At 46.9% G+C, this 23,415-nt stretch overlaps 1 protein-coding gene across 1 annotated transcript in view; it reads left to right on the top strand.

Annotated features, from left to right (window-relative positions):
- RNF167 (ring finger protein 167) overlaps window positions 1-23,415 on the top strand; it is a 490,868-nt gene that overhangs the window by 132,086 nt on the left and 335,367 nt on the right. Inside the window, exons 6-7 of the mRNA XM_085636818.1 lie at window positions 6,225-6,315; window positions 9,680-9,785. Coding sequence (XP_085492944.1) covers window positions 6,225-6,315; window positions 9,680-9,785 — 197 coding nt within the window. The remainder of the gene's footprint in view (window positions 1-6,224; window positions 6,316-9,679; window positions 9,786-23,415) is intronic.

Raw genomic sequence — 23,415 nt, 5'->3', positions numbered from 1 at the left:
CACCACTTCGTCCTTCCTCTCCTGTTTTACCTCCTAACCCGTCCCCCCCTCCTCCTCCTGATTCTCCTTTACCTTTACCTTTACCTTTACCATCTCCCTATCATTCACCTCCTCCACAGGATGATAATGATGACTTAGGGGGAGGGGCGGACCCTGATTTATTTGATGATCCTGTTGACCCAAACGACCCTTTTACGTTCCCAGACCCAGCACCCATGGATGACTGGTCTTATCCTATACCTGACATGCCTGACCCCACTACCTACCCTTCCAAGCCCTCCCCTCCTGATGACCACCTAGGGTACGGCCAACTTATAAATAGGGCAGCAACATTCCACGGCGTTACTATGCACACAGACGCCATTGAAGAGGACTTCCTCCTTGATACCTTTGAGCAGTCACAAAAGACTGTTCACATACTGCCCATGATCAAAGGGGTCATAAAGCATGCTACTGAAGTCTTTAAGGACCCTGTTCGAGCTAGGGTTCTCAACCCACGCATCGAAAAAAAGTACCGACCAGCCCCGCAAGACCCTGCATACATTAAGGCCCAGCTCCCTTTAGACTCCCTAGTCGTATCAAATGCCAGGAAGCGCGCTAACTCACAGACAACTGGAGAAACGCCTCCCCCAGACAAGGAGTCTAAGCTTTTAGAAGCCTCGGGCAAACGGGTCGCCGCGCAGGCGGCTAACCATTGGCGTATTGCGAATACCCAGGCCCTGTTAGCCAGGTATGATAGAGCGCATTATGACCAACTTGAGGACCTTATGCAACATCTGCCTGAACCTTTTAAGTCCCAGGCCTCTGACCTCATCCAAGAAGGCAAATTAATATCTAATGCCTCCATTAAATGCGCCTTAGATGCAGCAGACACTGCTTCTAGAGCGGTCAATACTGGCGTCTTACTCAGACGACATGCCTGGCTCCGTATTTCCGGTTTTAAACCGGAGGTTCAAACCGCAATTCTAGCTCAACCTTTCAACCAAGAGCAGCTATTTGGCCCTGCAGTGGATACTGCATTAGAAAAAATGAAAAAGGATAATGAAACTGCCAAGTCTATGGGAGCACTGCAGTCTCATCAAAACCGGGGTTCCTTTCGTCGCTCCTTTTATAGAGGAGGCTCCAAAAACACATCAACTGAGACCACGTCCACCTTTAAAAATTCAGGACAAACATCCCCTAACAGAGGTTACTTCCGGGGAGGTTATAGGGGAAACAATAACAAAGGTCGAGGACGGGGCAACAACAACAACACCCGCACCTCACCAGCCACCAAACAGTGACTTGCCACCACTCCCCCCAGACCATTCCACTCCGGTCGGGGGGCGACTCCAACAATTCCTGCCTGTCTGGACTTCCATCACCACAGACAGGTGGGTAAGACAAATTATCCAGTCTGGCTACTGCCTCGAACTCATACAATCCCCCCCAAACATACCGCCCAAACAACGTCCAATGTCCTCGCATCATCTCTCTCTCCTCAAACAAGAAGTTCAATCCCTGTTACAAAAACATGCGATAGAACCAGTCCCCCTTCAACATCAGGGAAAAGGGGTATATTCTCTATACTTCCTCATTCCCAAAAAGGACAAAACACTAAGGCCCATACTGGATCTCAGACTACTAAACCAGTATATACATTCGGATCATTTTCACATGACCACTCTCCAACAAGTCCTCCCACTTTTACAACAGGGAGACTTCCTCGCCACATTGGACCTCAAGGACGCATACTTTCACATCCCTATGCATCCCGCTCACAGAAAATATCTACGATTTGTGGTAGATGGGCAACACTATCAATTTACAGTTCTCCCATTCGGAGTAACAACAGCACCCAGAGTGTTCACCAAGTGCCTAGCAGTCGTGGCAGCGCATCTCAGAAGACAACAGATCCATGTCTTCCCCTATCTGGACGATTGGCTCATAAAAGCCAATACATACCAAAAATGCGTTCTCCACACTCATCGCACGATTCAAACTCTCCACGATTTGGGATTCACTATCAACTACCCCAAATCCCACCTACAACCTTCCCACTTACATCAGTATCTAGGAGCAACCATAGATACATCCAAAGCCATTGCCTATCCCAGCACAGCCAGGATAGCCAGTATACAAAATCTCATCTCTCAATTTCAAACTCATCCATCTCTTCCAGCAAGAGTGTTCATGCAGCTCCTAGGCATGATGGCGTCGTGCATCTCCATAGTCCCACACGCACGACTTCAAATGCGTCCCTTACAAGAATGCTTAGCACAACAGTGGAACCAAGCTCACGGACAACTTACCGATCTGGTGTTGGTGGACAGTCGCTCACTTCGATCACTGAAATGGTGGAACACCATCAACCTGTCCAAAGGGAGACCGTTCTTAGAGCCTCTTCCACAAGTTGTGCTAACTACAGACGCATCTCTCACGGGGTGGGGAGCCCACCTCCTTCACCATACCACTCAGGGCAGATGGACCAGTCAACAAAAACTGCTCCACATCAACCACCTGGAACTCTTAGCAGTGTTCCTAGCACTAAAATCCTTTCAAATTCACCTAAAGAACAAAACTGTCCTCATACGCACAGACAACATGACGACAATGTATTATATACAGAAACAGGGAGGGACACACTCTCTCCAACTGTCCCAACTGGCACAGCAAATCTGGAGATGGGCAATTCCCCAAAACATCTACCTGTTAGCAGAACATCTCCCAGGGATCCACAACCAAGTGGCCGACCTCCTAAGTCGCCACACACAACAGATCCACGAATGGGAACTACACCCCAAGGTTCTACTCCCCTTCTTCCAAAAGTGGGGACAACCAGACATAGACCTGTTCGCCACTCCCGAAAACACAAAATGCCCAACCTTCGCCGCCAGGTTTCCACACCCACAGTCGAAGGGCAATGCCCTATGGATGAACTGGTCAGGCAGATTTGCGTACGCCTTTCCGCCTCTCCCACTAGTTCCATTTGTGGTACGCAAACTGAAACAACAGTCACTAACACTAATACTAGTGGCTCCCACTTGGGCACGTCAACCGTGGTTCACCACACTTCTGGAACTATCTTTAGTTCCACATCAAAAGCTACGCCTCTCCCCGGATCTGTTAACCCAGAACCATGGAGAAATCAGACACCCAGATCCTCAAACACTGAACCTAGCGATCTGGCTCCTGAGGTCTTAGAGTTCGGTTACCTCAATCTCCCTCCAGACTGTATGAATATCATAAAAGAAGCCAGACGCCCTACTACTAGAGCGTGTTATGCCGCTAAATGGAAACGATTTGCCATCTACTGCGCTAATAATGACATACATCCATTGGATGCTTCCATCCAAAACATCATTTGCTATCTACTACACTTGCAAAGATGCAATCTAGCGTATTCCTCTATACGATTACACCTAGCAGCCTTGGCAGCCTACTTGCAAAATAGGCAACACCTGTCCCTTTTTAAGGTACCAGCCATCAAAGCGTTTATGGAAGGTCTCAAAAGGATTCTTCCCCCAAGATTGCCACCTGCCCCAGTGTGGAATCTCAATGTGGTTCTAACAAGACTCATGGGCCCCCCATTTGAACCTATGCACAAATGTGAATTGCAATTCCTAACATGGAAGGTAGCCTTCCTTATCGCAATCACTTCCCTGCGCAGAGTAAGTGAAATACAAGCCCTTACACTTGAAGAACCTTTCTTACAACTACACCGTAACAAAGTGGTTCTTAGGACAAACCCTAAATTTCTTCCAAAAGTGATTTCCCCTTTCCACCTTAACCAATCAGTAGAACTACCAGTCTTTTTCCCAAATCCAGACTCGGTAGCTGAAAGGGCCCTACATACCTTAGATGTTAAGAGCATTGCTTTATTACATCGACAGAACAAAACCTTTTCGAAAGACAAAACAACTCTTTGTTGCTTTCGCGCCACCACACAAAGGCAACCCGATCTCCAAATCAGGAATAGCCAGGTGGATAGTTAAATGCATCCAAATATGCTACCTCAAGGCTAAACGTACACTCACAGTTCCCCCTAGGGCGCACTCCACGCGTAAAATAGGGGCTTCTATGGCCTTCTTAGGCAATATTCCCTTAGAAGACATTTGCAAGGCAGCCACATGGTCTACCACGCATACCTTCACTAAACACTATTGTGTTGACGTGCAGGCCAAACAACAGGCCTCCGTGGGCCAGGCTGTCCTAAAAACTTTATTTCAAACTGCTGCAACGGATACAGGCGACCACCGCTAAGGGGAGCACTGCTATATAATCTATCCTCAGTGTGTGATCTGCAGCTCATATGCCTCGAACGGAATATGCTACTTACCAGTATGCATCTGTTCTTGGCATGTAGAGCTGCAGAGTCACACACGCCCGCCCGCCTCCCCGGGACCTGTATCTGTTCCAGCATCCGTCTTACTTAGACATTACACATGGACATCCTTTCTTTCTTTTCTATATACTCCATCTTTTCCCATCATGGCGAAAAACAATCTGCCGATGGAGTGGATGCCCATGCGCACTGTTGTCCAGGGGAGGAGTCACCAACCTCGTGACCAAAGACTTCTCCGAAGACAACAACAACCTGCAATCATCCGAGCCCAACACCAGATGGCGATCTTATCCTCAGTGTGTGACTCTGCAGCTCTACATGCCAAGAACAGATGCATACTGGTAAGTAGCATATTCCATTTTCCAACCAATTCTGTGCTTAATATGGAAAAAAATGTTGCGTGAACATTGGCTGCTGAATAAGCAACACTTTGATGGAAAACGGTATTAAGAAAATCAAATATTGATCTTTTATTCCAGATTTACAGTGTTTTAAATAATGTACAAATCTTCTGGGGAGCCATTCATTTTGCATTCCAAAACTGTAGAAATATACCTTCAAAAGTTGCAAATGTAAAGTTTAATCCCATTCAGACAGGGGTAGGAGGGGTTTTAGGGAAAGGCATGGCATCTATAACACTTGCTGTGCTGGCACAGTGGATGGGATTCTTGGCTATGGCACATGCCAGGCCTGGCATCTAAAACACTTGCTGTGCTGGCACAGTGGATGGGATTCTTGGCTATGGCACATGCCAGGCCTGGCATCTAAAACTCTTGCTGTGCTGGCACAGTGGATGGGATTCTTGGCTATGGCACATACCAGGACTGGCATCTATAACGCTTGCCAGCACTGGCATCTATAACACTTGCTGTGCTGGTGCAGTAGACGGGATTCATGGTTATGGCACATGCCAGGTCAGAGGCACCTGTCTCATCTGCTTTTGCACTTGAACTTGTAGACCACTAGGAGGTTGGAACTTTCCGATGGAAAGCGATGGTTTCGCATTATGTGATTTTTATTTAAAAAAAAGTGAATTCTGAACATTGCATGTGAGACATTAAATATTCAGCAAATTCTTCACAGTTGTGCAATGATTATCAACCCCTTGTGTGCCACTGTAGCCATGTCCCACATTGAAGAATTCTGACTTGGGTCCAGATGTACTTCAGGAATTTGCGTTGGAAAGCAGGTCAGATAGAGCAGTAGAGCGTACCTCTGATGTGGTCGGTAAAACTATTTTTTGAGGTGAACCAGCCTGTTTGTATTTGTTAAACCTATTGATGCCCACCAAACACCTCACCCATGGCGAGAAGATTCATAAACGTCTCTTCTTAGTCTGCAATATTGATGTTATTTCCTCATGAACTGTGAAGGAGGCAAAATCCCACCTTAAGCCCTTTATGTAGCACCGAGCATTTGTCCTCAGACTCCGGTCTGTATTGTCACAACACTTACTCTTTTATTCAGCTACTATTTTTTAGTGGGTATAGTAGCTTAGTAACTTCATTTTGTTTGAGTTCCTGACTTAAACTGATTCAACTAGATCCTGAATCTGCTGCAATTTGAATTAAATGTGTTTGAAAATAGGACAATTTAGATATCATACACAGGTGTGTGTGTGTTTATATTCATACAAGGGCCCCTGTTCCAACTTCTTCGCATGACCTGGTTTGGGGAGGGCTGCAGTCCCTATTAGATACAAAGACAAGTGCTCTTGGGTGGCTTGTTCTTCCTCCTCTGCTTCCTCATTGTTTTCACGTCTGTATTTTCTGATGTTTAGTACTTTCAGATCTTCCCCAAAAGGTTCTGCGAAAGCAGCACTGGTCTACACGGAGACCAGTCATATCATAATGCCTTTCTTTAAACTTCTATGCTACAAACCCTTTGTTTCTCCCTACAGATGAAATAAAGAAGCAGATAGTTATTCCTTCTGTCTTCGTTGGAGAGATGACATCCGAGTACCTGCGGAATATCTTCAGCTACCTCAAAGGGTAAGGGAATCTACCGCTTGCCCACATTACTTGGTGTCTTGATTTTAAAATACAATGCTGGCATGTGTCTGTGACAGACTCGGACAGTCTTCTAATTCTGAGAAGGGAAGGTGTAAACAGGCATCTCCCTCAACAAACTATGCAAGTCAGCACTGACGCACTCCACCCTCACTTGAGCAATAAATGTGTCTCCTTATGACTGACTTTGATCTATTTGCCTCTCCTCCCTCCACTGTTGGTCCTCACTTGCCTGTGCCATTTTACATTGTTTACTGCAATATGAAGCTACACTTCTAGCCTTGTTCAAGAAATCATCTCCTTGGCCTCTACATCCCCACAGGTGACAATGGGAGTGCAAGGTCCCTCAGCCTTGGCCTCCCAGCACTGGCGCACATTTCTACCCTTCTGCACCCCGTGCTCTCCACGGGCTAAGTTCCCTGCAAATGTATACATGCAATGGTCGCCTAAATCCTGGGAAGCCTCGCACAGGCCCAAAGAGGTTATGTTTTATGTTAATGTTGTTTGTATGTCTCGGCTTATGTGAATGCTTCTTGGTGTTGTGGAATAACACAACAACTAAAACAAGACCGAGAGCTAAAACAAACAAATGGGAGTCCAGGGATACTGACAAATAACAGAGATGGGAGGAATGAGAACAAGAAAAGACACTGTTTACTGGTCGAAGAGCCAGGTTTTCAGACTCTTTAGAAACTTTCACAGATACGATTGTATGTACAAGGGCAGGGGAAGTGCATTCCACAAGTTGACAGCTGCAGCAGAAAAACCTCTGCATTCAAAGGCAACTGTCAGGGGAGGGGATGTGGCCTAGCGGCTAGAGCGGTCGTGGCCTAACGGCTAGAGCGGTCGACCTCAAAGCTGGGGAACTGGGTTCGAGTCTCGGCAGGGGCGCTCAACATCCAGTGATTCTGGGCAAATCACTTAATCTCCCCATGCCTAACAAAAAAAAATGAATGTGTCAATCTGTAACGCAACTGGTGCTCATGTAAAGTGCTCTGATACCTGATACTTTTGGGCTGAGTTTGTGCTATATAAAACTTCAAAGAAAACCAAAAAAAAATCTGTCCTGCTTTAGGGACCTCTGGGCAGAACTCAATTGGTGTTGTGATCTGTGCCACCTTAATTTGGCTGCCATGAAACTGGGAGAAGATTGATATATTGACCTGTGATGACAGTGGGTTTAGTAAGCACTCTGCTATGCACTAGAAGCCATGGAAGTGATTTAGAAATAGGACTTACATGGTCATGTCTTGGAACTCCAGTAAGTAGCCACCCTGCAGCACTTTGCACAAATTGTCACCTATTGAGAAGCTTCACTTGACCACCCAGGTGGAAAGAGTTGCCATAATCCAGTCTGGACTGTACTAAGACATTCAATGGGTGGAATGGCTAAAGAGTAGTATCCTCGGTTTAGGCTTATATTTGCAGGAAAGAGCTGATGGAAACCTTAGCCATTTTGGTACACCGCTATAAATCTATATCGAATAAATGCCAAAATGGAGTGCATGCGTTGATGTCTCCGGTGGAGAGCCATCACGATTGGCCAAAGTGCTGGGTTCCAAGTATAAACGGCATTCCTACTGGAACTCGGTCACAGCCAGGTTATATTCCAAGAAATTAGCTGGCATCCACCAGCATATAACTCGCTGACAATCCTCCAAAGTTGATTGTGCACCTGTCCCATCCATGGTCATGACCGCTTGAGACAGGCCAAAGATCAGCTGTTTGCCTTCAGCATTCATGTAAACCTGGACTCTGGACTCACGGAGCAGGCTGGCCAGGGGCAGCATGCAGGCGTAAATAACAAAGATGACCGTAGTGATCCCTGAAGGACACCAAAGTGATCGTCTTAGATTCTGAGCAGAATGGTGGGAAAGAGACAGAGTGGCTTCCGCCACTCACAAATGATTTTAACCATTTAAGTACAATGCCGTGGAGACCAGCTCTTTTAGCCTGTAGAGGAAAATAGTGGTTGGTGGTGCTGACAAGAAAAGATGAAATGGCGTTAGCACCTGACACCACTGCCTTCAACCAGTCTTCTAAGGTCTTCTGTCACTGGAGAGATATATATTGTGTCGCTGCGTCCCAGAAGCAAATCCGTCTGGAATGAATCCGACAGCTCAGTATTTTCGGCTTAGCTTTTGAGGTCCGCGAAGACCTGGTTCTTTAGCGATAGTGAAGGTTTCTTAAATAACAGTATCGCAGTTGTTACATTTCCAAAGCTTTGGAGAACAGGTCTCCTCCCCAAGCAGAAGGTGGTATTATGACTGTTAGGATTCAGGACTAGGGATGATTTTGAGAGATGTGTGTCCCATCAGCCGCACCGAAGGTGCTCCTGTTGGCCGAGGAGCAAATGTTGTGGCACATCTATAGTTCCCGGCCTTGTGTGTGTGCATGCAATTTTTGAAACACCACCCTCTGACCTCACACCTTTTAATCATTTGTTTTTATAGAGCAGTGTTACTGTGTGGATGGGGTCCTTGGACAGTAACACACAATTGACTACCAAAACAATGCATTTACCTTCCTATGCAAGCAATAGCTCACTGGCACGGGAAGAAAAAGTCAGTAAAATATATCAACAATGCTAAAGCAAGTAAATAGATTTTGTGAAAAAATGAAATCCACTTTGGTTACAAAAAGTATTCTCTAATTGGATGACCATAGAGAAGTCTTCTGAGGTTTTTCGTCTGATAACCTGAGCTGCGCTCCTAGGAATTCTGTTAATGTCAAAACAGATTAGTAACAATTTATAAGATCAATATAACCGATCATGAACTGTAGCTGAGGAGTTGAACGCTGGCTGTCTGGACTGATTCGCTGATTCCTTCCTTGGGGACAGTCCTTGGCAGTAGTACAATGAACAATGACCGCAATCCTCGTTCCTGTGATAGACCCAAATATCTGGGATGTGCTGCCCGTCCTCCTTATTCTGCGCGCTTCATCCATATCGCTGGGAGGAAATCTAAACACACCTATTCTGTACCTGGACAGTTCATCTATCTCACTTAACAAGACTAAGTTAAACCCTTTTGTGTAAGTGCTAAACATGTACCACAGATGTAAATAGGAAGTTTAGCTTTATCACTGTTTCTTGACATCACAAATGGCATCTCGAGTTTATGACCTCATGTTGCGTCATCTGGTAAATGTCTTGTTCTGTTTAAACCACTATTTTCTGGCATTTACTGCCTGGGATTTTCGTAGTCATCTTTGTATCCCTCAAGCATTTAAAAAATGTTTTCTTTGTGTTTGTCGTCTCCATTGCTAATGGCTTTCCTGAATATTGCCTTTGCCTGTTTGATACCCTGCTGCAGACATTCTAAGTTTTCCTCACTCTTCACAGCGCTCATGTTGTCCTGGTTCCGGAGTACAACTTCCCCCTGGGGTACTACCTGATTCCTTTCATCGGCGTTGTGGGAATTGTGATCATCGTCATGTGCACCATATTGGTAAGTCACTGCAGGCCATAGTGGGTTCCTTCTATCCCTTTTTAAAAATGTTATTTATGCAGTACGTTAGAATGCAAAATCAAAGTAATTCATTACGACGCCCCCCCTCCCCAAACCCCTCGATGCAACCGGTGAATATCACAAGCAGTGGAGGTTCTAGCGTAAAAGAGGAAAAAAAGGCAATTTAACCATACATTGGCATTAAATCCTGCATTAAGAAAAAACATATCTTATTAAACAAATCTTAACATGACGAATCCAAGTGCACAAGAACAAGAAATTAAAAAGAAGAAGAACAAGCATTGGCATAGCCAATAGGCCTCGCCTTTGGAACCTTATAAGTATTTAGTTATGCAGTACAATATCCTTGGTGCAAGAACATCAACTGTTGCGTGGCTAAACACTTACAAGGTCCCAAAGGCGAGACCTATTGGCTATGTCAATGCTTGTTTGCTTTAATAATCGGGAGACTCGCCTGAGTAATGGCAAGTAGTATGCTCCTGGAGCTTAGCTTACAGGTCGCCCTCTCGGCGTGCCGTGTGGCGCACTCCCCGATACTCTCCCATCTTATAACACCAGAGGCCAAGAGGCATCATCTTCTGGCACCTTTCAGCGTAACTGCCTACAACAGTGCTGGACCTCGAGCGGCTGGTCCATAGATTGCATCAACACCTGTGTCAGGCTTCCCGGTGCAGCCGTAGGAAGGTCCTTGCTCTTCCGCAGCAGTTGGGCGGTCTCTGATTCAGGAGTCGGGCGGGCAGGACATTATTTACAAGCCTCGATCTCTTGTCTTTATGGGGCCGTGTGTTTAAACACATGGCCCCATAAAGATAAGAAAGTGCACCAGTATCTTCCCAAGTACGTAGCTATTTGTGGTTGCATTTGGCTTTACTGACAGGCGTGAAGTAAGCTGCGCCATACATCAGTCCTCCAAAGAGCACCCTATCACCATATAATTTTTCTCGAGCCAAGGCCCATTTTGCCGCTACTCTCTCTGCGAATATAGTCCCGATCTCGGCTTTAACAGTGGCTACCGCCATTTGTGCAGCTTCAATTTCTACTCCTGACTGAACGGCCTGTATTATTTTCTTTTCTGCTTTTGTCATTTTGTCTTGCAAACAGATAACCTGTGCTTTCTCTCTTTTGCTCCTTCTAATGGAGAATTGAAGCGTCTTCCCCCCCTTATTCCTGCCTTTAATATATCCAACTCAACCATTGTCGAGGCTGACCCGATGGTTATCTTTAAGAACTCTTGAATCCAACCCTGCATGTGCTCCCGGTAGTTGCTGTCATATAAGAGCGCTTTTTCAAAACACCAATTCGAGGTGGGTCCTCTATACCACCGTCCCTCTAGGTTTAAAATAAGTGGGTTGTGATCTGACCAGAATCGGGGTGCGGTATCAATGCAGCAGACTTGGGCCAGAGAAGGAGAAACCAAAAATTAATCAAGTCTTGCCAGAGAAAGATGAGGAGCTGAGAAAAAGGTAAAACCATCTTGTTCAGGTTTTAGGTTGGCCCATACATCCTTCAATCCATGGGTGTTTATTAAGTTGAGCACAGCCTGGAAGACCTTTGGTTTCCTGCCTCTGTATATCCAAAGTTCATCGGATTTCCAGGTGCATGACAGGTTTAGATTTAAATCACCACAAAGGATTATAGGAAGTGGCCAATGTACTAATTCCTCATTTACCCAAGTAATTATCCCCGGGTCATCTAAGTTGCTTCCGTAAATAGAGCGTATAGTAAAAGCAAAGTTTGGGGGAAGAGCGCATCCTGCAATCGCCCATCTCCCAAGAAAATCAGATTTTACTCTATTGACTTTTAAGGGTAGTTTCTTTGCAGCTATAATCCCAACTCCCTTGACCCTAGCCCCTTGTGAGGCTGCCCCAATAACCTTGTACCCCAGTGAATTCAACATATATTTCTGTGCTCCTTCAATATGTGTCTCCTGGAGGCAGACAATGTCGGCCCCCAGTAAGCGTTGTCCCCGTCCTACTTTTTGTCTTTTTATGGAGTCCTTAAGGCCACAGATGTTCACTGATACAATTCTGAGTTTGTTTGGCATACTCATTTTCTCGCCTGGATAATTTGACCCTGTATAATAGCCCAAGCTTTTTTGGCAATAAGCTTACAGATTGTAGAGATCATGCTTCTAGAATTAAATAAGCAATTCCATTTTTTTCCCTTTCTCTTTTCTTTTCCTCTCCTCCTCCCCTCCTTTCTCCCTGTACATCCACTCGCATGTTCCTGGCTTTCTCCTTACTTATTAGGTTTTTTACATCTTTTGTGCTAGATTTCCCGTGTCCCATTCCAAAAGGGAAAACCACCCATAAATTCAGAAGAGAACATCCCCTTTTCCCCCACTGCAAACCTTTTGTGCCTCCTTCCCTCCCTACCCCTCTTACAAACGAACAGCGGGGAAACCCTGAATGATGGTAAGCATGTGCGAGTTCCAATCACCAGGCCGCTAGAATCCTAGATGTAAGTCGGCCTATTCCTAGGGGTCTAACCTGCTTATATTCAATAATATAGGAAAAGAAAAAAAATACAAGACTAGAATTCTCAGGTTTGTTCAGCCTTATTCTCCCTGTGATATCTTTTAAATGCTCTCCAGTCTTGATTTCTGACAAGAAGACCTGGGCAGAGCCATCAAATATGACTTTCAGTCTGGCCGGATTCATTAGGTACACTTGGGCGTCTTGCTGTTGGAAAGGGGATATCAGTTGGCGTAGTATCCACCTGCGCACTACGGTTGCGTGACAAAAATAAGGCTTGGCAAAATATTCCATCTGCTTCTTTTTGGGAGTTCGGTCTGGCCTGATCATACACCAACTGCCTCAAAAGAAAGTTCCCCAACCCCCCCCCCCCCCCCCCCAAAAAAAAACTAAGCTTCACGCTGTTAGAACTACTGTCATCTAGCCTCTGCTTTATATTAAAGGGAAAGTGATGTGCCCTTTGAACCTCTTGGTCCCAGTTCCAATTGGTCTGTGCGGGGAATGCATCTCGGAGAAGTCGAACGATGAACCCTCTGGGGTCATTCCCTTCAACGCCTTCGGGAATCCCCAATAACCGTAGGTTGTTCCTCCGTTGCCTGTTTTCTTGCTCTTCCATTTTGGTCATTAGATCTGTTGCTCTCCATGCCACTGGAATCAAGCTATCCTGGCTGAAGAGGGGTGAAACCCCAAAACCGGTCCTAGGATGCTTGGTTCCAGTCCAGGGAGGACCTGGCTTGGCAGTTCGGACTGGACTGTTCCCATGAAGCACAGGGTCAAGACTGATTTGCATATGGCTGGGTTCAAACTGAAATGGCATGATGAGCAAAAAAACAATGTATTTAGGCCCAGATCTCTGTACTGGGGTGAATGTATGACATTGTTCTGCATTCTGTCTATCAATTGTTGTTTTTGCATTAGTCACCCCGAGTGGGAAGGGTATGCCCAGACGTGGGTCCCTTGCTCTCCATGCCACTGGAATCAAGCTATCCTGGCTGAAGAGGGGTGAAACCCCAAAACCGGTCCTAGGATGCTTGGTTCCAGTCCAGGGAGGACCTGGCTTGGCAGTTCGGGCTGGACTGTTCCCATGAGGCACAGGGTCAAGACTGATTTGCATATGGCTGGGTTCAAACTGAAATGGCATGATGAGCAAAAAAACAATGTATTTAGGCCCAGATCTTTGTACTGGGGTGAATGTTTGACATTGTTCTGCATTCTGTCCATCAACGGTTGTTTTTGCATTAGATCTGTTAGGCAAGCCGCATGAGAGGCTCCCTGGTCTTTCACAATGGCTACTTCTGACTCCAAGGTCTCTGTCCATGCTTCCACCATTGAGACCCGGTCGCCGATGTTTGTACAGATCTTGTTTAGCTTCCTGATGCCACCTTGGAGATTTTTGGCGGCCCCCTTGGCGGCGAGGTTGTCTGATCGAGCTTCTTCTTGGAACTGTTTTATAACATTCAATATAGAGGCCAAAGAAGGTTCGGACAGATGTTCAGCAGTAAATTGCGGGCTCTCCTCATGCTGAAGATAGGAAGCTCCCCCAAGGGGTAACGGGCGGAGTGCATCTGAGTAGTCCCACTTAAGCTGTTTGCGCCTTTTGCTCCCTGGTTTCTTTTTCTGCTGAATAGTTCTCGTAGTGGACATGGGGTCATATTCATTATCGTTGGACATGCTGCTTTCGCTTGAACTGATTTCAATCTCTGTGCCGGATATAGACCCATCGGATACAGAAAATAAGTTTTCACCGGCGGGATCTGGAGTCTGGGGAGCTATGGGGCCAGGGTTATCTACAAGTTCTCTGTTAGCCCTCTTATTAGCCTCCTTATCTCTACTGACCTGGTGTTTTTTTCCTATTCCATCACTAATGGCAACGACGTCCAAAGCACAGGTGAGAGGCTCTGGGATCAACCCTGGAGGCGTTATGCCGTCAGTCCCAGTGTCGCACAAGGCTGTCTGTAATACAATCAGGGCTTCACTCTGGTGCGCAACTCCCTGCTCTGGGCCCCCCTGACTCGGCACACACAGGTCATTGAAATCGCCCTCAGTTGGTGTGTTTGATTCCGTGGTTATGGAGGGCCCCTTGACTACAGAGAAATGCTTACAGATGGAGGGTGAGAAACCCGCGCCTCCCACTGCACCTTCTTTCAGTGTGCCAATTCCTCCAGGTTTCCCCATATGTTTCTTGATGGCCCCTGGGTCCCGTTTACCTTTAAGATCTGCTTTTTCTGATTTTTCCATGTCAACTTGAGTCAAAGCTGTTTTTGTTTTTAAGTTCTTCAGCCCCCGAGTGTTCATGCTCCCCTTGCTTCGTCTCTGCCTCCGCGGCGCCAATCCTGCGGTTTTCCCCGATCCTGTTATCAACTTGAATCCCGCTTGGACCCGCTCAATCCGTGCTGTGCGACCCCCTGTCGTAGCCAAAATGCCAGCTATGCAGCAATAGGTTGATCGGACCGTAGTGGAAACCGAGACCCGGAACCAGAACCAGTAGCATTAGTTTGCTGAGAGTATGATAGTTTGTTGTCAATCAGTACCCCAAGATATTTTGCTTTTTCTATTGTTTATTCATGATTTTCTCCACTATCTTCACTGGAAAAGGCAGCCTGGTGATAGGACGGTAATTGCTTGGGTTAGATGCGTCTAAGTATATATTTTTTTATCAATGGAAGGATCGACGCATCCTTCCATAAAGCAGGGAAAATTCCCAAAGTGAACACTGTATTAAAGATTTCCGTAAGAATAGGACTAACCTCCTTGGCTATATCTCTCAGTGCTGCGGGGCCTGATTTAGATTTCCGCAGATGGGGTCACTCCGTCACAACGGTGGCAGATATCCCATCCACTGAAATATAAATCCCATGCTTTCCTACGGGATTTATGTTTCGGTGGATGGGATATCAGTCACCGTTGTGATGGAGTACCCCATCCGTCGAGATCTAAACCAGGCCCATTGTGTCCTGCTAATGTGAAGTGATCTGGCGACCTAAGCATTGACATCTGTTGTGGCCTTGTGGCAGGAGTGTTTTCACAGTGACATCTGAAATCAGCAGTAGGGTGAATAACAAAATGGGCAGAGATTTGAAATCCGAATGATCCCGTTGTTCTCTTTGAAATTCTTAGGGTGGCGGCTGTCTGAAGGATACTCTCTCACAATGTTGATTGACGTTTAATGTGGGGGGAAATTCTTGACGCTGTACATTTAGTTTTTAGTTTTGCAGGTGCAAAACAAAAGATGCATCTCACTCAACACATTTAGGATAATCAAGAAAATCCTCCCATTTATTCCTTTTTGGCACCATAAAAACAGTTATCACGTCACTAGTATTATCAAAAATTGCTTACTGCAATGGTCTGTATCTGAATTTAAAAGGTCAATACCATAAGAAATTGACGACGCTGCAAAACGCGGCAGCCAGATTACTTCTGGTGGTCTCGAAATTTCAATCCGTCTCGAAAGAAATCAAAGGGCTCCACTGGTTGACCATCAGAAACTGCATTACATTTAAGACGCAATGCCCGACATATCAGGCCTTGCGTGATACTGACCCCGATGACCTGAACGCAGCCCTTCCATGGCATGAGCCCTGCAGAAACCTGAGATCCATAGAGCAAAACATCCTCTAGATTGAACAGACTGAAATGGGGAGGAAGCAGCTTCTTTACAGGAGCTGTCGAGCACTGGAATCTCCTGCCTTCGTACATTAGGGCTGCTCCCTCTTTACTTGCCTTCAGAAGGCTCCTGAGAACCTGGCTTTTTAACAGTGAAATGTCATGATGGCTCCTCCTGTGAAGCTCCAGTTGTGTTAGCGCCAAGGTACCCAGGGTAAGCGTGCAATTTATAAATGTTATAACATAACTAAAGTTGGCATTGACCAGAGGTACATTTGCCACCCAGGGGGTCCTCCAGTGTTTCAAGTGACATAGAGCCTGGGCCAGATCTGGTAAAAAAAACAAGTGAAGCGGCAGACATGACCACACTTGGGTCACAATACTGACTTTTGGGAGTCTGCTGTGCATCATAGAAGCTTTATTAATAGTCTGATGCACTTGAGGTTGAGTGGCCTCGTCCCCCTTCTGTGAAACTACAGAACAGTTTTTCAGTACAAATAATTGCAGATAAAAAAAAATCTGAAGCAAAATTTACTAAGGCTAAAACGTACTGCATTGTGTGGTTAAAAAAAAAGAAAAAAAAAAATATATATATATACACGCACACATACACAATTAGACTTAATATTTAGACTAAAACAATACTGCGGCATTGATGCCTAACTGTGAAGGAAAAGCATGGAAGAGACCAGAGAGTGCAGTCAGCAAGGCTGCCGGTATGTAATGCTGGAATTAGACGCTGTTCCTTTAAGCAAACAACCGCTTTAATTTCCCACCAGACCTCGCACTGGCAGTTGCTCCATTTTTTGTTTTATTTTTTTTCTACCCCTTGTGTGCAGATCCCTGAGCGTTATGCTTGGTGTTTCACACCCTGTAGTTTTATAGGAACCTCAATGTTCGAGGCATATGAGCTGCAGATTACACACTTGTGCATAGATCGCCATCTGGTGTTGGGCCCGGATGTTTGCAATTTGTTTTTCCTCTTGGAAAGACTTTGGAAGTCACGAGTTCGGTGACTCCTCCCTTGGGTCGTATTGCGCATGGGCTTCGGCTCCATCCTCAGATTGTTTTTTTCCGCCATCTGTCTCGGATGTAATCTTCGCGCTCCAGTTCCCAACAGCTTCCAGTTCGACAATCGACGCGCAATCCTCACCCCAATTCGCGGTATTGTTTTCGATCGCGATCTCCCCACTCGACGCGCCTCTTATCGGCAAGACCTTCGGTTCCAGTCGTCGACGGCGGCCTTCGGGCCTACCCAAGCTCCGGTCCTGGCTAATGGAAAGGACTCCATTTAAAAAGTGTCCTCGATGTGGGTCAAAATTCCCCCACACCGATCTCCACGAGGTGTGCAACCTCTCTCTCTCTCCCCTGAACACGAGGCTCGAGACTGTCCGGCGTGTAAATCCTTCCGGTCCAAGAAAACGATTCGGGACCGAAGAGCCAGAAGAACCATGGCACACTCTTCGACTGCGATCCTGGACGACATCTTCGGGGAAGGCGTTGACGCTCCAGAAGAACACCACACCGACGAGGGACTCGTCAGTGCCTCCGAAGCCGATGATTCAGATGTGGAGGACATCACTCTGGCACTGAGAGTCGTGAGTACTACTCTACCCCCCCACCCCCCCACACCCTCGCCGGCACCGAAAAAGCATTCGGTCACGCCTTCGCTTTCGGGCCTATGCAAGACCAAAGTCACTGCTTCCCACACCGCACCTTTGGGGTAAAGAAGCCAATTAAGCCTTCAGGCGGCTCGGGCTCGAGCCAGCTCACCGTCGGAGCCGATAAACACCCTTCGGCACCGAAAAAGAAACCGGCCTCCATCTCGACACCGAGCCCCACACCGAAACACTCTGGGTCGAGACCCAGCTCCTCGGCACCGACCCCATCCTCTGTACCGACAAAAGCCCACAAGACCACCGACATTTCGAAGCCAAAATCCATCTTGGCGCCTACTAAACAACCAGAGCTTCCCAAGCATGGTTCCAAACAACGAACCAGCACCGACAAGCCTAAAAAATCAACGGCCCGACGCCTTCTGCGCCGACGGACCAACCAACCTCTCCAGAACTATTTACACCGGATCTCTTACAAAAAACATTAACTAAGGATCCCAAAACTGGACATTTAATGCTCTATCAAAAAGACAGTTAGACAAACCTGCTCCGCCTTCACCTCCAAAAAGGAAGGACTCTGCTACCTCCCCTTTCAGACTACCTTCCTCACCTCCACCTTCCCCTCCTCCACCTCCTCCACCTTCGCCACCCCCACCTCATCATTCCCCCACCCCATTCCCGGATGATGATGATCAAGGGGATCCATACGACGACATAGGGGATGTACCCCAAGATATACCTACAGGGGACCCCACTCCCACAGGATCCCCAGACCCATGGGACGATTATAATATCCCTGATGTCCCTAACGTCCCACAAGACGATCTTTACCCTTCCAGACCTTCTCCACCAGAAGACTCCTTGGAGTTCAATCATTTATTGCAAAGGGCGGCACACTACCACGGGGTAGATTTACATACCGACCCAGTGGAGGAGGATTTCCTCCTAGATACATTTGACACCACACATAGGACCACCTCCATATTGCCTATGCTAAAAGGTGTTCTAAAACATGCGCCGGAGGTCTTTAAGGACCCAGTCAGGGCCAGGGTCATTAACCCGCGCATTGAGAAAAAATTTAAAGCCGCCCCAACAGACCCCTCCTACATCAGAGGGCCAGCTCCACTAGATTCCTTGGTGGTTTCCACAGCACGGAAAAGGGTCAACTCCCAGGCGTCAGGTGACGCACCACCACCTGACAAAGAGTCTAAACTCTTGGACGCATCAGGCAAGCGTACTGCATCTCAAGCGGCCAATATATGGCGTATCGCCAATACAAAAGCACTACTAGCGAGGTATGACAGGGCCCATTATGACGAGCTAGAAGCCATAATGCACCATCTCCCTGATAAATACAAAGCTAGGGCCAATGAGCTAATTCAGGAGGGCAAAACAATTACCAATACCTCCATACGTTGTGCCTTAGATGCAGCAGACACAGCCTCTAGGGCCATCAATACTAGTGTCCTCCTCCGTCGCCATGCCTGGCTAAGGATATCCGGTTTTAAACCGGAGGTACAAGCCTCCATCCTCAACCATCCCTTTGACCAGGAACATCTGTTTGGCCCCAAAGTGGATGACGCCCTAGAGAAAATGAAAAAGGACACGGACACGGCAAAATCCATGGGAGCCTTACAATCTCACACTCCCAGGCGCTCCTTTCGCCGCTCTTCCTTTCGGAGCACATCCAGAGGCTACTCCTCCGACACCGCTTCCAATTCATACAAATCCCCTACTCAGTCCACCTTTACAAGGGGTTACCAAAGAGGCGGCTACAGGGGCAACAATAACAAAGGCAGAGGCAAAACAAACACTGCCAGCTCTGCCACCGCGCCTACCCAATGACTTCCCTCCACGTCCCCCAGACCATCACACTCCGGTCGGGGGCAGACTCCAACATTTCCTTCCGGTCTGGACTACCATCACCTCAGACAAATGGGTAACACAAATAATTCGGTCAGGCTACTGCCTAGAACTAACATCTACCCCCCCAAACATTCCACCCAGACAACGCCCGATGTCACCAGAACATCTGCGGCTACTCAAGCAGGAGGTAATCTCCCTCCTAGACAAAGAGGCAATAGAACACGTTCCAACCAAGCAACAAAATATAGGGGTCTACTCCCTGTATTTTCTCATACCAAAAAGGGACGAGACTCTACTGCCCATCCTAGACCTTCGGCCACTAAACAAATACATACACTCAGACCACTTTCATATGGTGACGCTTCAGCAGGTACTACCGCTACTTTCCCAAAACGACTTCCTCACCACTTTGGACCTAAAAGACGCTTACTTCCACATTCCAGTGCACAAGGCCCACAGGAAGTACCTCGGATTTGTAGTGGACGGCCAACACTACCAATTCAAAGTGCTCCCGATCGGAGTCACAACCGCACCACGAGTATTCACCAAGTGCCTAGCCGTGGTGGCAGCACATCTGCGAAGACAACACATTCATGTCTTCCCATACCTAGACGACTGGTTGATAAAAGCCAGTTCATGCAATCAGTGTGTACAACACACACACACCACCATCCACCTACTTCATCAGCTGGGCTTCACGGTAAACCACGAAAAGTCCCATCTCCAACCATCCCACATAAAACAATATCTAGGTGCCACTGTAGACACCTCAAAAGCGCTCGCCTACCCCAATCCTGCCAGGATTGCAAGCATTCAGGCTCTACGCGCAAAATTCATAGCACAACACTCCCTTCCAGCTAGGGTGTTTGCCTCTTGCATTTTCATAGTACCTCACGCAAGACTCCAGATGCGTCCTCTCCAAGAGTGCTTAGCGCACCAATGGAACCAGGCCCAGGGTCAATTAACAGATCTGGTGTTGGTAGACGGTCGTACCCATCGCTCTCTGCAGTAGTGGACCACCACAAACCTTTCCAAAGGTCGACCGTTCCTGGACCTGGTTCCACTGAAAGTACTAACAACAGACGCATCACTCTCCGGCTGGGGAGCTCACCTATTACATCTCACCATGCAAGGCAAATGGACACCTCAACAGAAGCTACTCCATATCAACCATCTGGAGTTACTAGCGATCTTCCTAGCCCTAAAATCCTTTCAGACACCATTTTTGGGCAAAGCAGTCCTAATCCGCACAGACAACATGACAGCCATGTATTATATTCAAAAACAAGGCGGCACACACTCTCCACAGCTCTCTCAATTAGCACAGAGCATATGGAGATGGGCCATACCCTGGTAAAATCTTTCTCCTAGCCAAACATGTCCCAGGAGTACAAAACACTATATCAGATCTACTCAGCAGACAAACACAACAACTCCACGAGTGGGAACTTCACCCGCAAGTTCTTCATCCATACTTTCAAATGTGGGGGCATCCACAGATAGACCTCTTCGCCACCCACGAAAACAAAAAATGCCCAAGCTTCGCTGCCAGATACCCACACCCATTGTCCAAAGGAAATGCGATATGGATGAACTGGTCCGGCAGATTTGCGTACGCTTTTCCGTCTCTCCCACTCATTCCACTAGTAGTGCGCAAACTACAACAGCACTCCCTCATACTAATATTAGTAGCGCCAACTTGGGCCAGACAACCGTGGTACACCACACTGCTGGAACTATCGGTAGTACCGCATCAAAAATTATGCCTCTCTCCACACCTCTTAACCCAGAACCATGGAGAGATCAGACACCCGGACCCAGCTCAGCTCCACCTTGCGATCTGGCTCCTGAAATCCTAGAATTCGGGTACCTAAATCTTCCCCCTGACTGTATGAACGTCATCAAAGAAGCTAGGCGCCCTACCACTAGAGCGTGCTACGCCTCCAAGTGGAAACGTTTTGTTATCCATTGTCATAACAACACCATCAATCCACTAGATGTGTCCATTCAACACATCATAGGCTACTTACTCCACCTACAATGGTGCAATCTAGCCTATACGTCCATTCGACTACACCTCGCAGCCATAGCAGCTTACCTATAAAACAGGCAACATCTCTCACTCTTTAGAGTACCTGGCATTAAAGCCTTCATGGAATGCCTTAAAAGAATAATTCCCCCCAGAGTGCCACCCTCACCTGTGTGGAACCTAAATATCGTTCTCACCAGACTAATGGGACCTCCTTTTGAACCCCTACACAAATGTGAACTTCAATTCTTAACATGGAAAACCGCTTTTCTTATAGCCATCACTTCCCTCAGAAGGGTCAGTGAGATACAAGCATTTACTATTCAAGAACCTTTTCTACAAATGCACCATAATAAGGTGGTTTTCCGTACCAACCCAAAATTCCTCCCCAAAGTCATTTCTCCTTTTCACCTAAACCAATCTGTAGAACTACCAGTATTCTTCTCGCAACCACAAACTGTTGCAGAAAGAGCTCTTCACACACTAGATGTCAAACGAGCCTTACTATACTACATCGAGAGAACACAACCTTTCCGTAAGACCTAACCACTGTTTGTCTCTTTCTCTCCACCACACAAGGGCAACCCCATCTCCAAGTCAGGGATAGCTAGGTGGATTGTCAAATGTATTCAAATTTGCTACCATAAAGCAAAACGAGCGCTATCTGTTCCCCCTAAAGCCCATTCTACACGTAAAATAGGGGCTTCAATGGCTTTTCTAGGGAACATCCCATTAGATGATATCTGCAAAGCAGCTACATGGTCAACACCGCACACTTTCACTAAACACTATTGTGTAGATGTGCAAACTAAGCAACAAGCTAGTGTGGGCCAGGCTGTACTCAAAACCTTATTTCAAACCACTGCAAAAGATACGGGTGGTCGCCGCTAACGGTGGGTACTGCTATATAATCTATGCACAAGTGTGTAATCTGCAGCTCATATGCCTCGAACGGAATATGCTACTTACCAGTATGCATCTGTTCTTGGCATGTAGAGCTGCAGATCTACACATGCCCACCCGCCTCCCCGGCTACATGTATCTGTTCCAGTCTATCTTATTTAGATACACACTCATGGGTTTCTTCACTGTTATTACTACGCTCCATCTTTCCCTGCTGGCGAAAAACAATCTGAGGATGGAGCCGAAGCCCATGCGCAATACGATCCAAGGGAGGAGTCATGGAACTCGTGACTTCCAAAGACTTTCCAAAAGGAAAAACAAACTGCAAACATCCGGGCCCAACACCAGATGGCGATCTATGCACAAGTGCGTAGATCTGCAGCTCTACATGCCAAGAACAGATGCATACTGGTAAGTAGCATATTCCTTCTTACACTTAACTCAATGTAGTTAAGGGTTCGAGGCATGTGGGCTGCTGAATTCATATCTGTGCATAGATCGCCGCCTAGTGTTGGGTCCGGATGTTTGCACGTTGTTGTCCTGGAAGAGTCTTCGAAGTATCCTGAGATAGGTGACTCCTCCCCTGGACTACAGTGCGCATGGGCATCCTCTCCATCCTCAGATTGTTTTTTTCCGCCATTGGGTTCGGATGTGCTTATCTTGACTCAAGTTAGGAAAATCTAGTTTCAGGCCAAAAGGCCTTTAGTTTTCGATGGTACTGTTCCCGATCGGTATCGAGAGTTTACAGGCTAGTTTACTAATTTAAACAACTTTCCGGATCCATTAAATCCGACCATCGACCGAACTTCGACGATGGAATCGAGGACCCCATTCAAGCGGTGTCCTGTTTGCCACGCCAAATACCCCCATATCGACGTCCACCCGGTGTGCAACAAATGCCTCTCACCGGATCATGACGAATCAAAATGCATGGCCTGTGCCAGATTCCGATCCAAGAAGACTCTACGGAATCGACGAGCCGCGAGACTTGAAGCGCAGCAAGCGGCACCGGCCCCAACCAACATCTTCAGCACCGAAGACGAAGATGTCGAAAGCGTGGAAAATATGCCCTCCAGCCCTACTTCCGAACACGGTTCCCGAGCGGAAGATGTCGA

The sequence above is a fragment of the Triturus cristatus genome, chromosome 12 (genome assembly GCF_964204655.1).
Source record: "Triturus cristatus chromosome 12, aTriCri1.1, whole genome shotgun sequence".
Classification (NCBI taxonomy): Eukaryota; Metazoa; Chordata; class Amphibia; order Caudata; family Salamandridae; genus Triturus; species Triturus cristatus.
The sequence above is the reverse complement of the archived record's forward strand: the minus strand, read 5'-3'. Positions and strand labels throughout refer to the sequence as shown.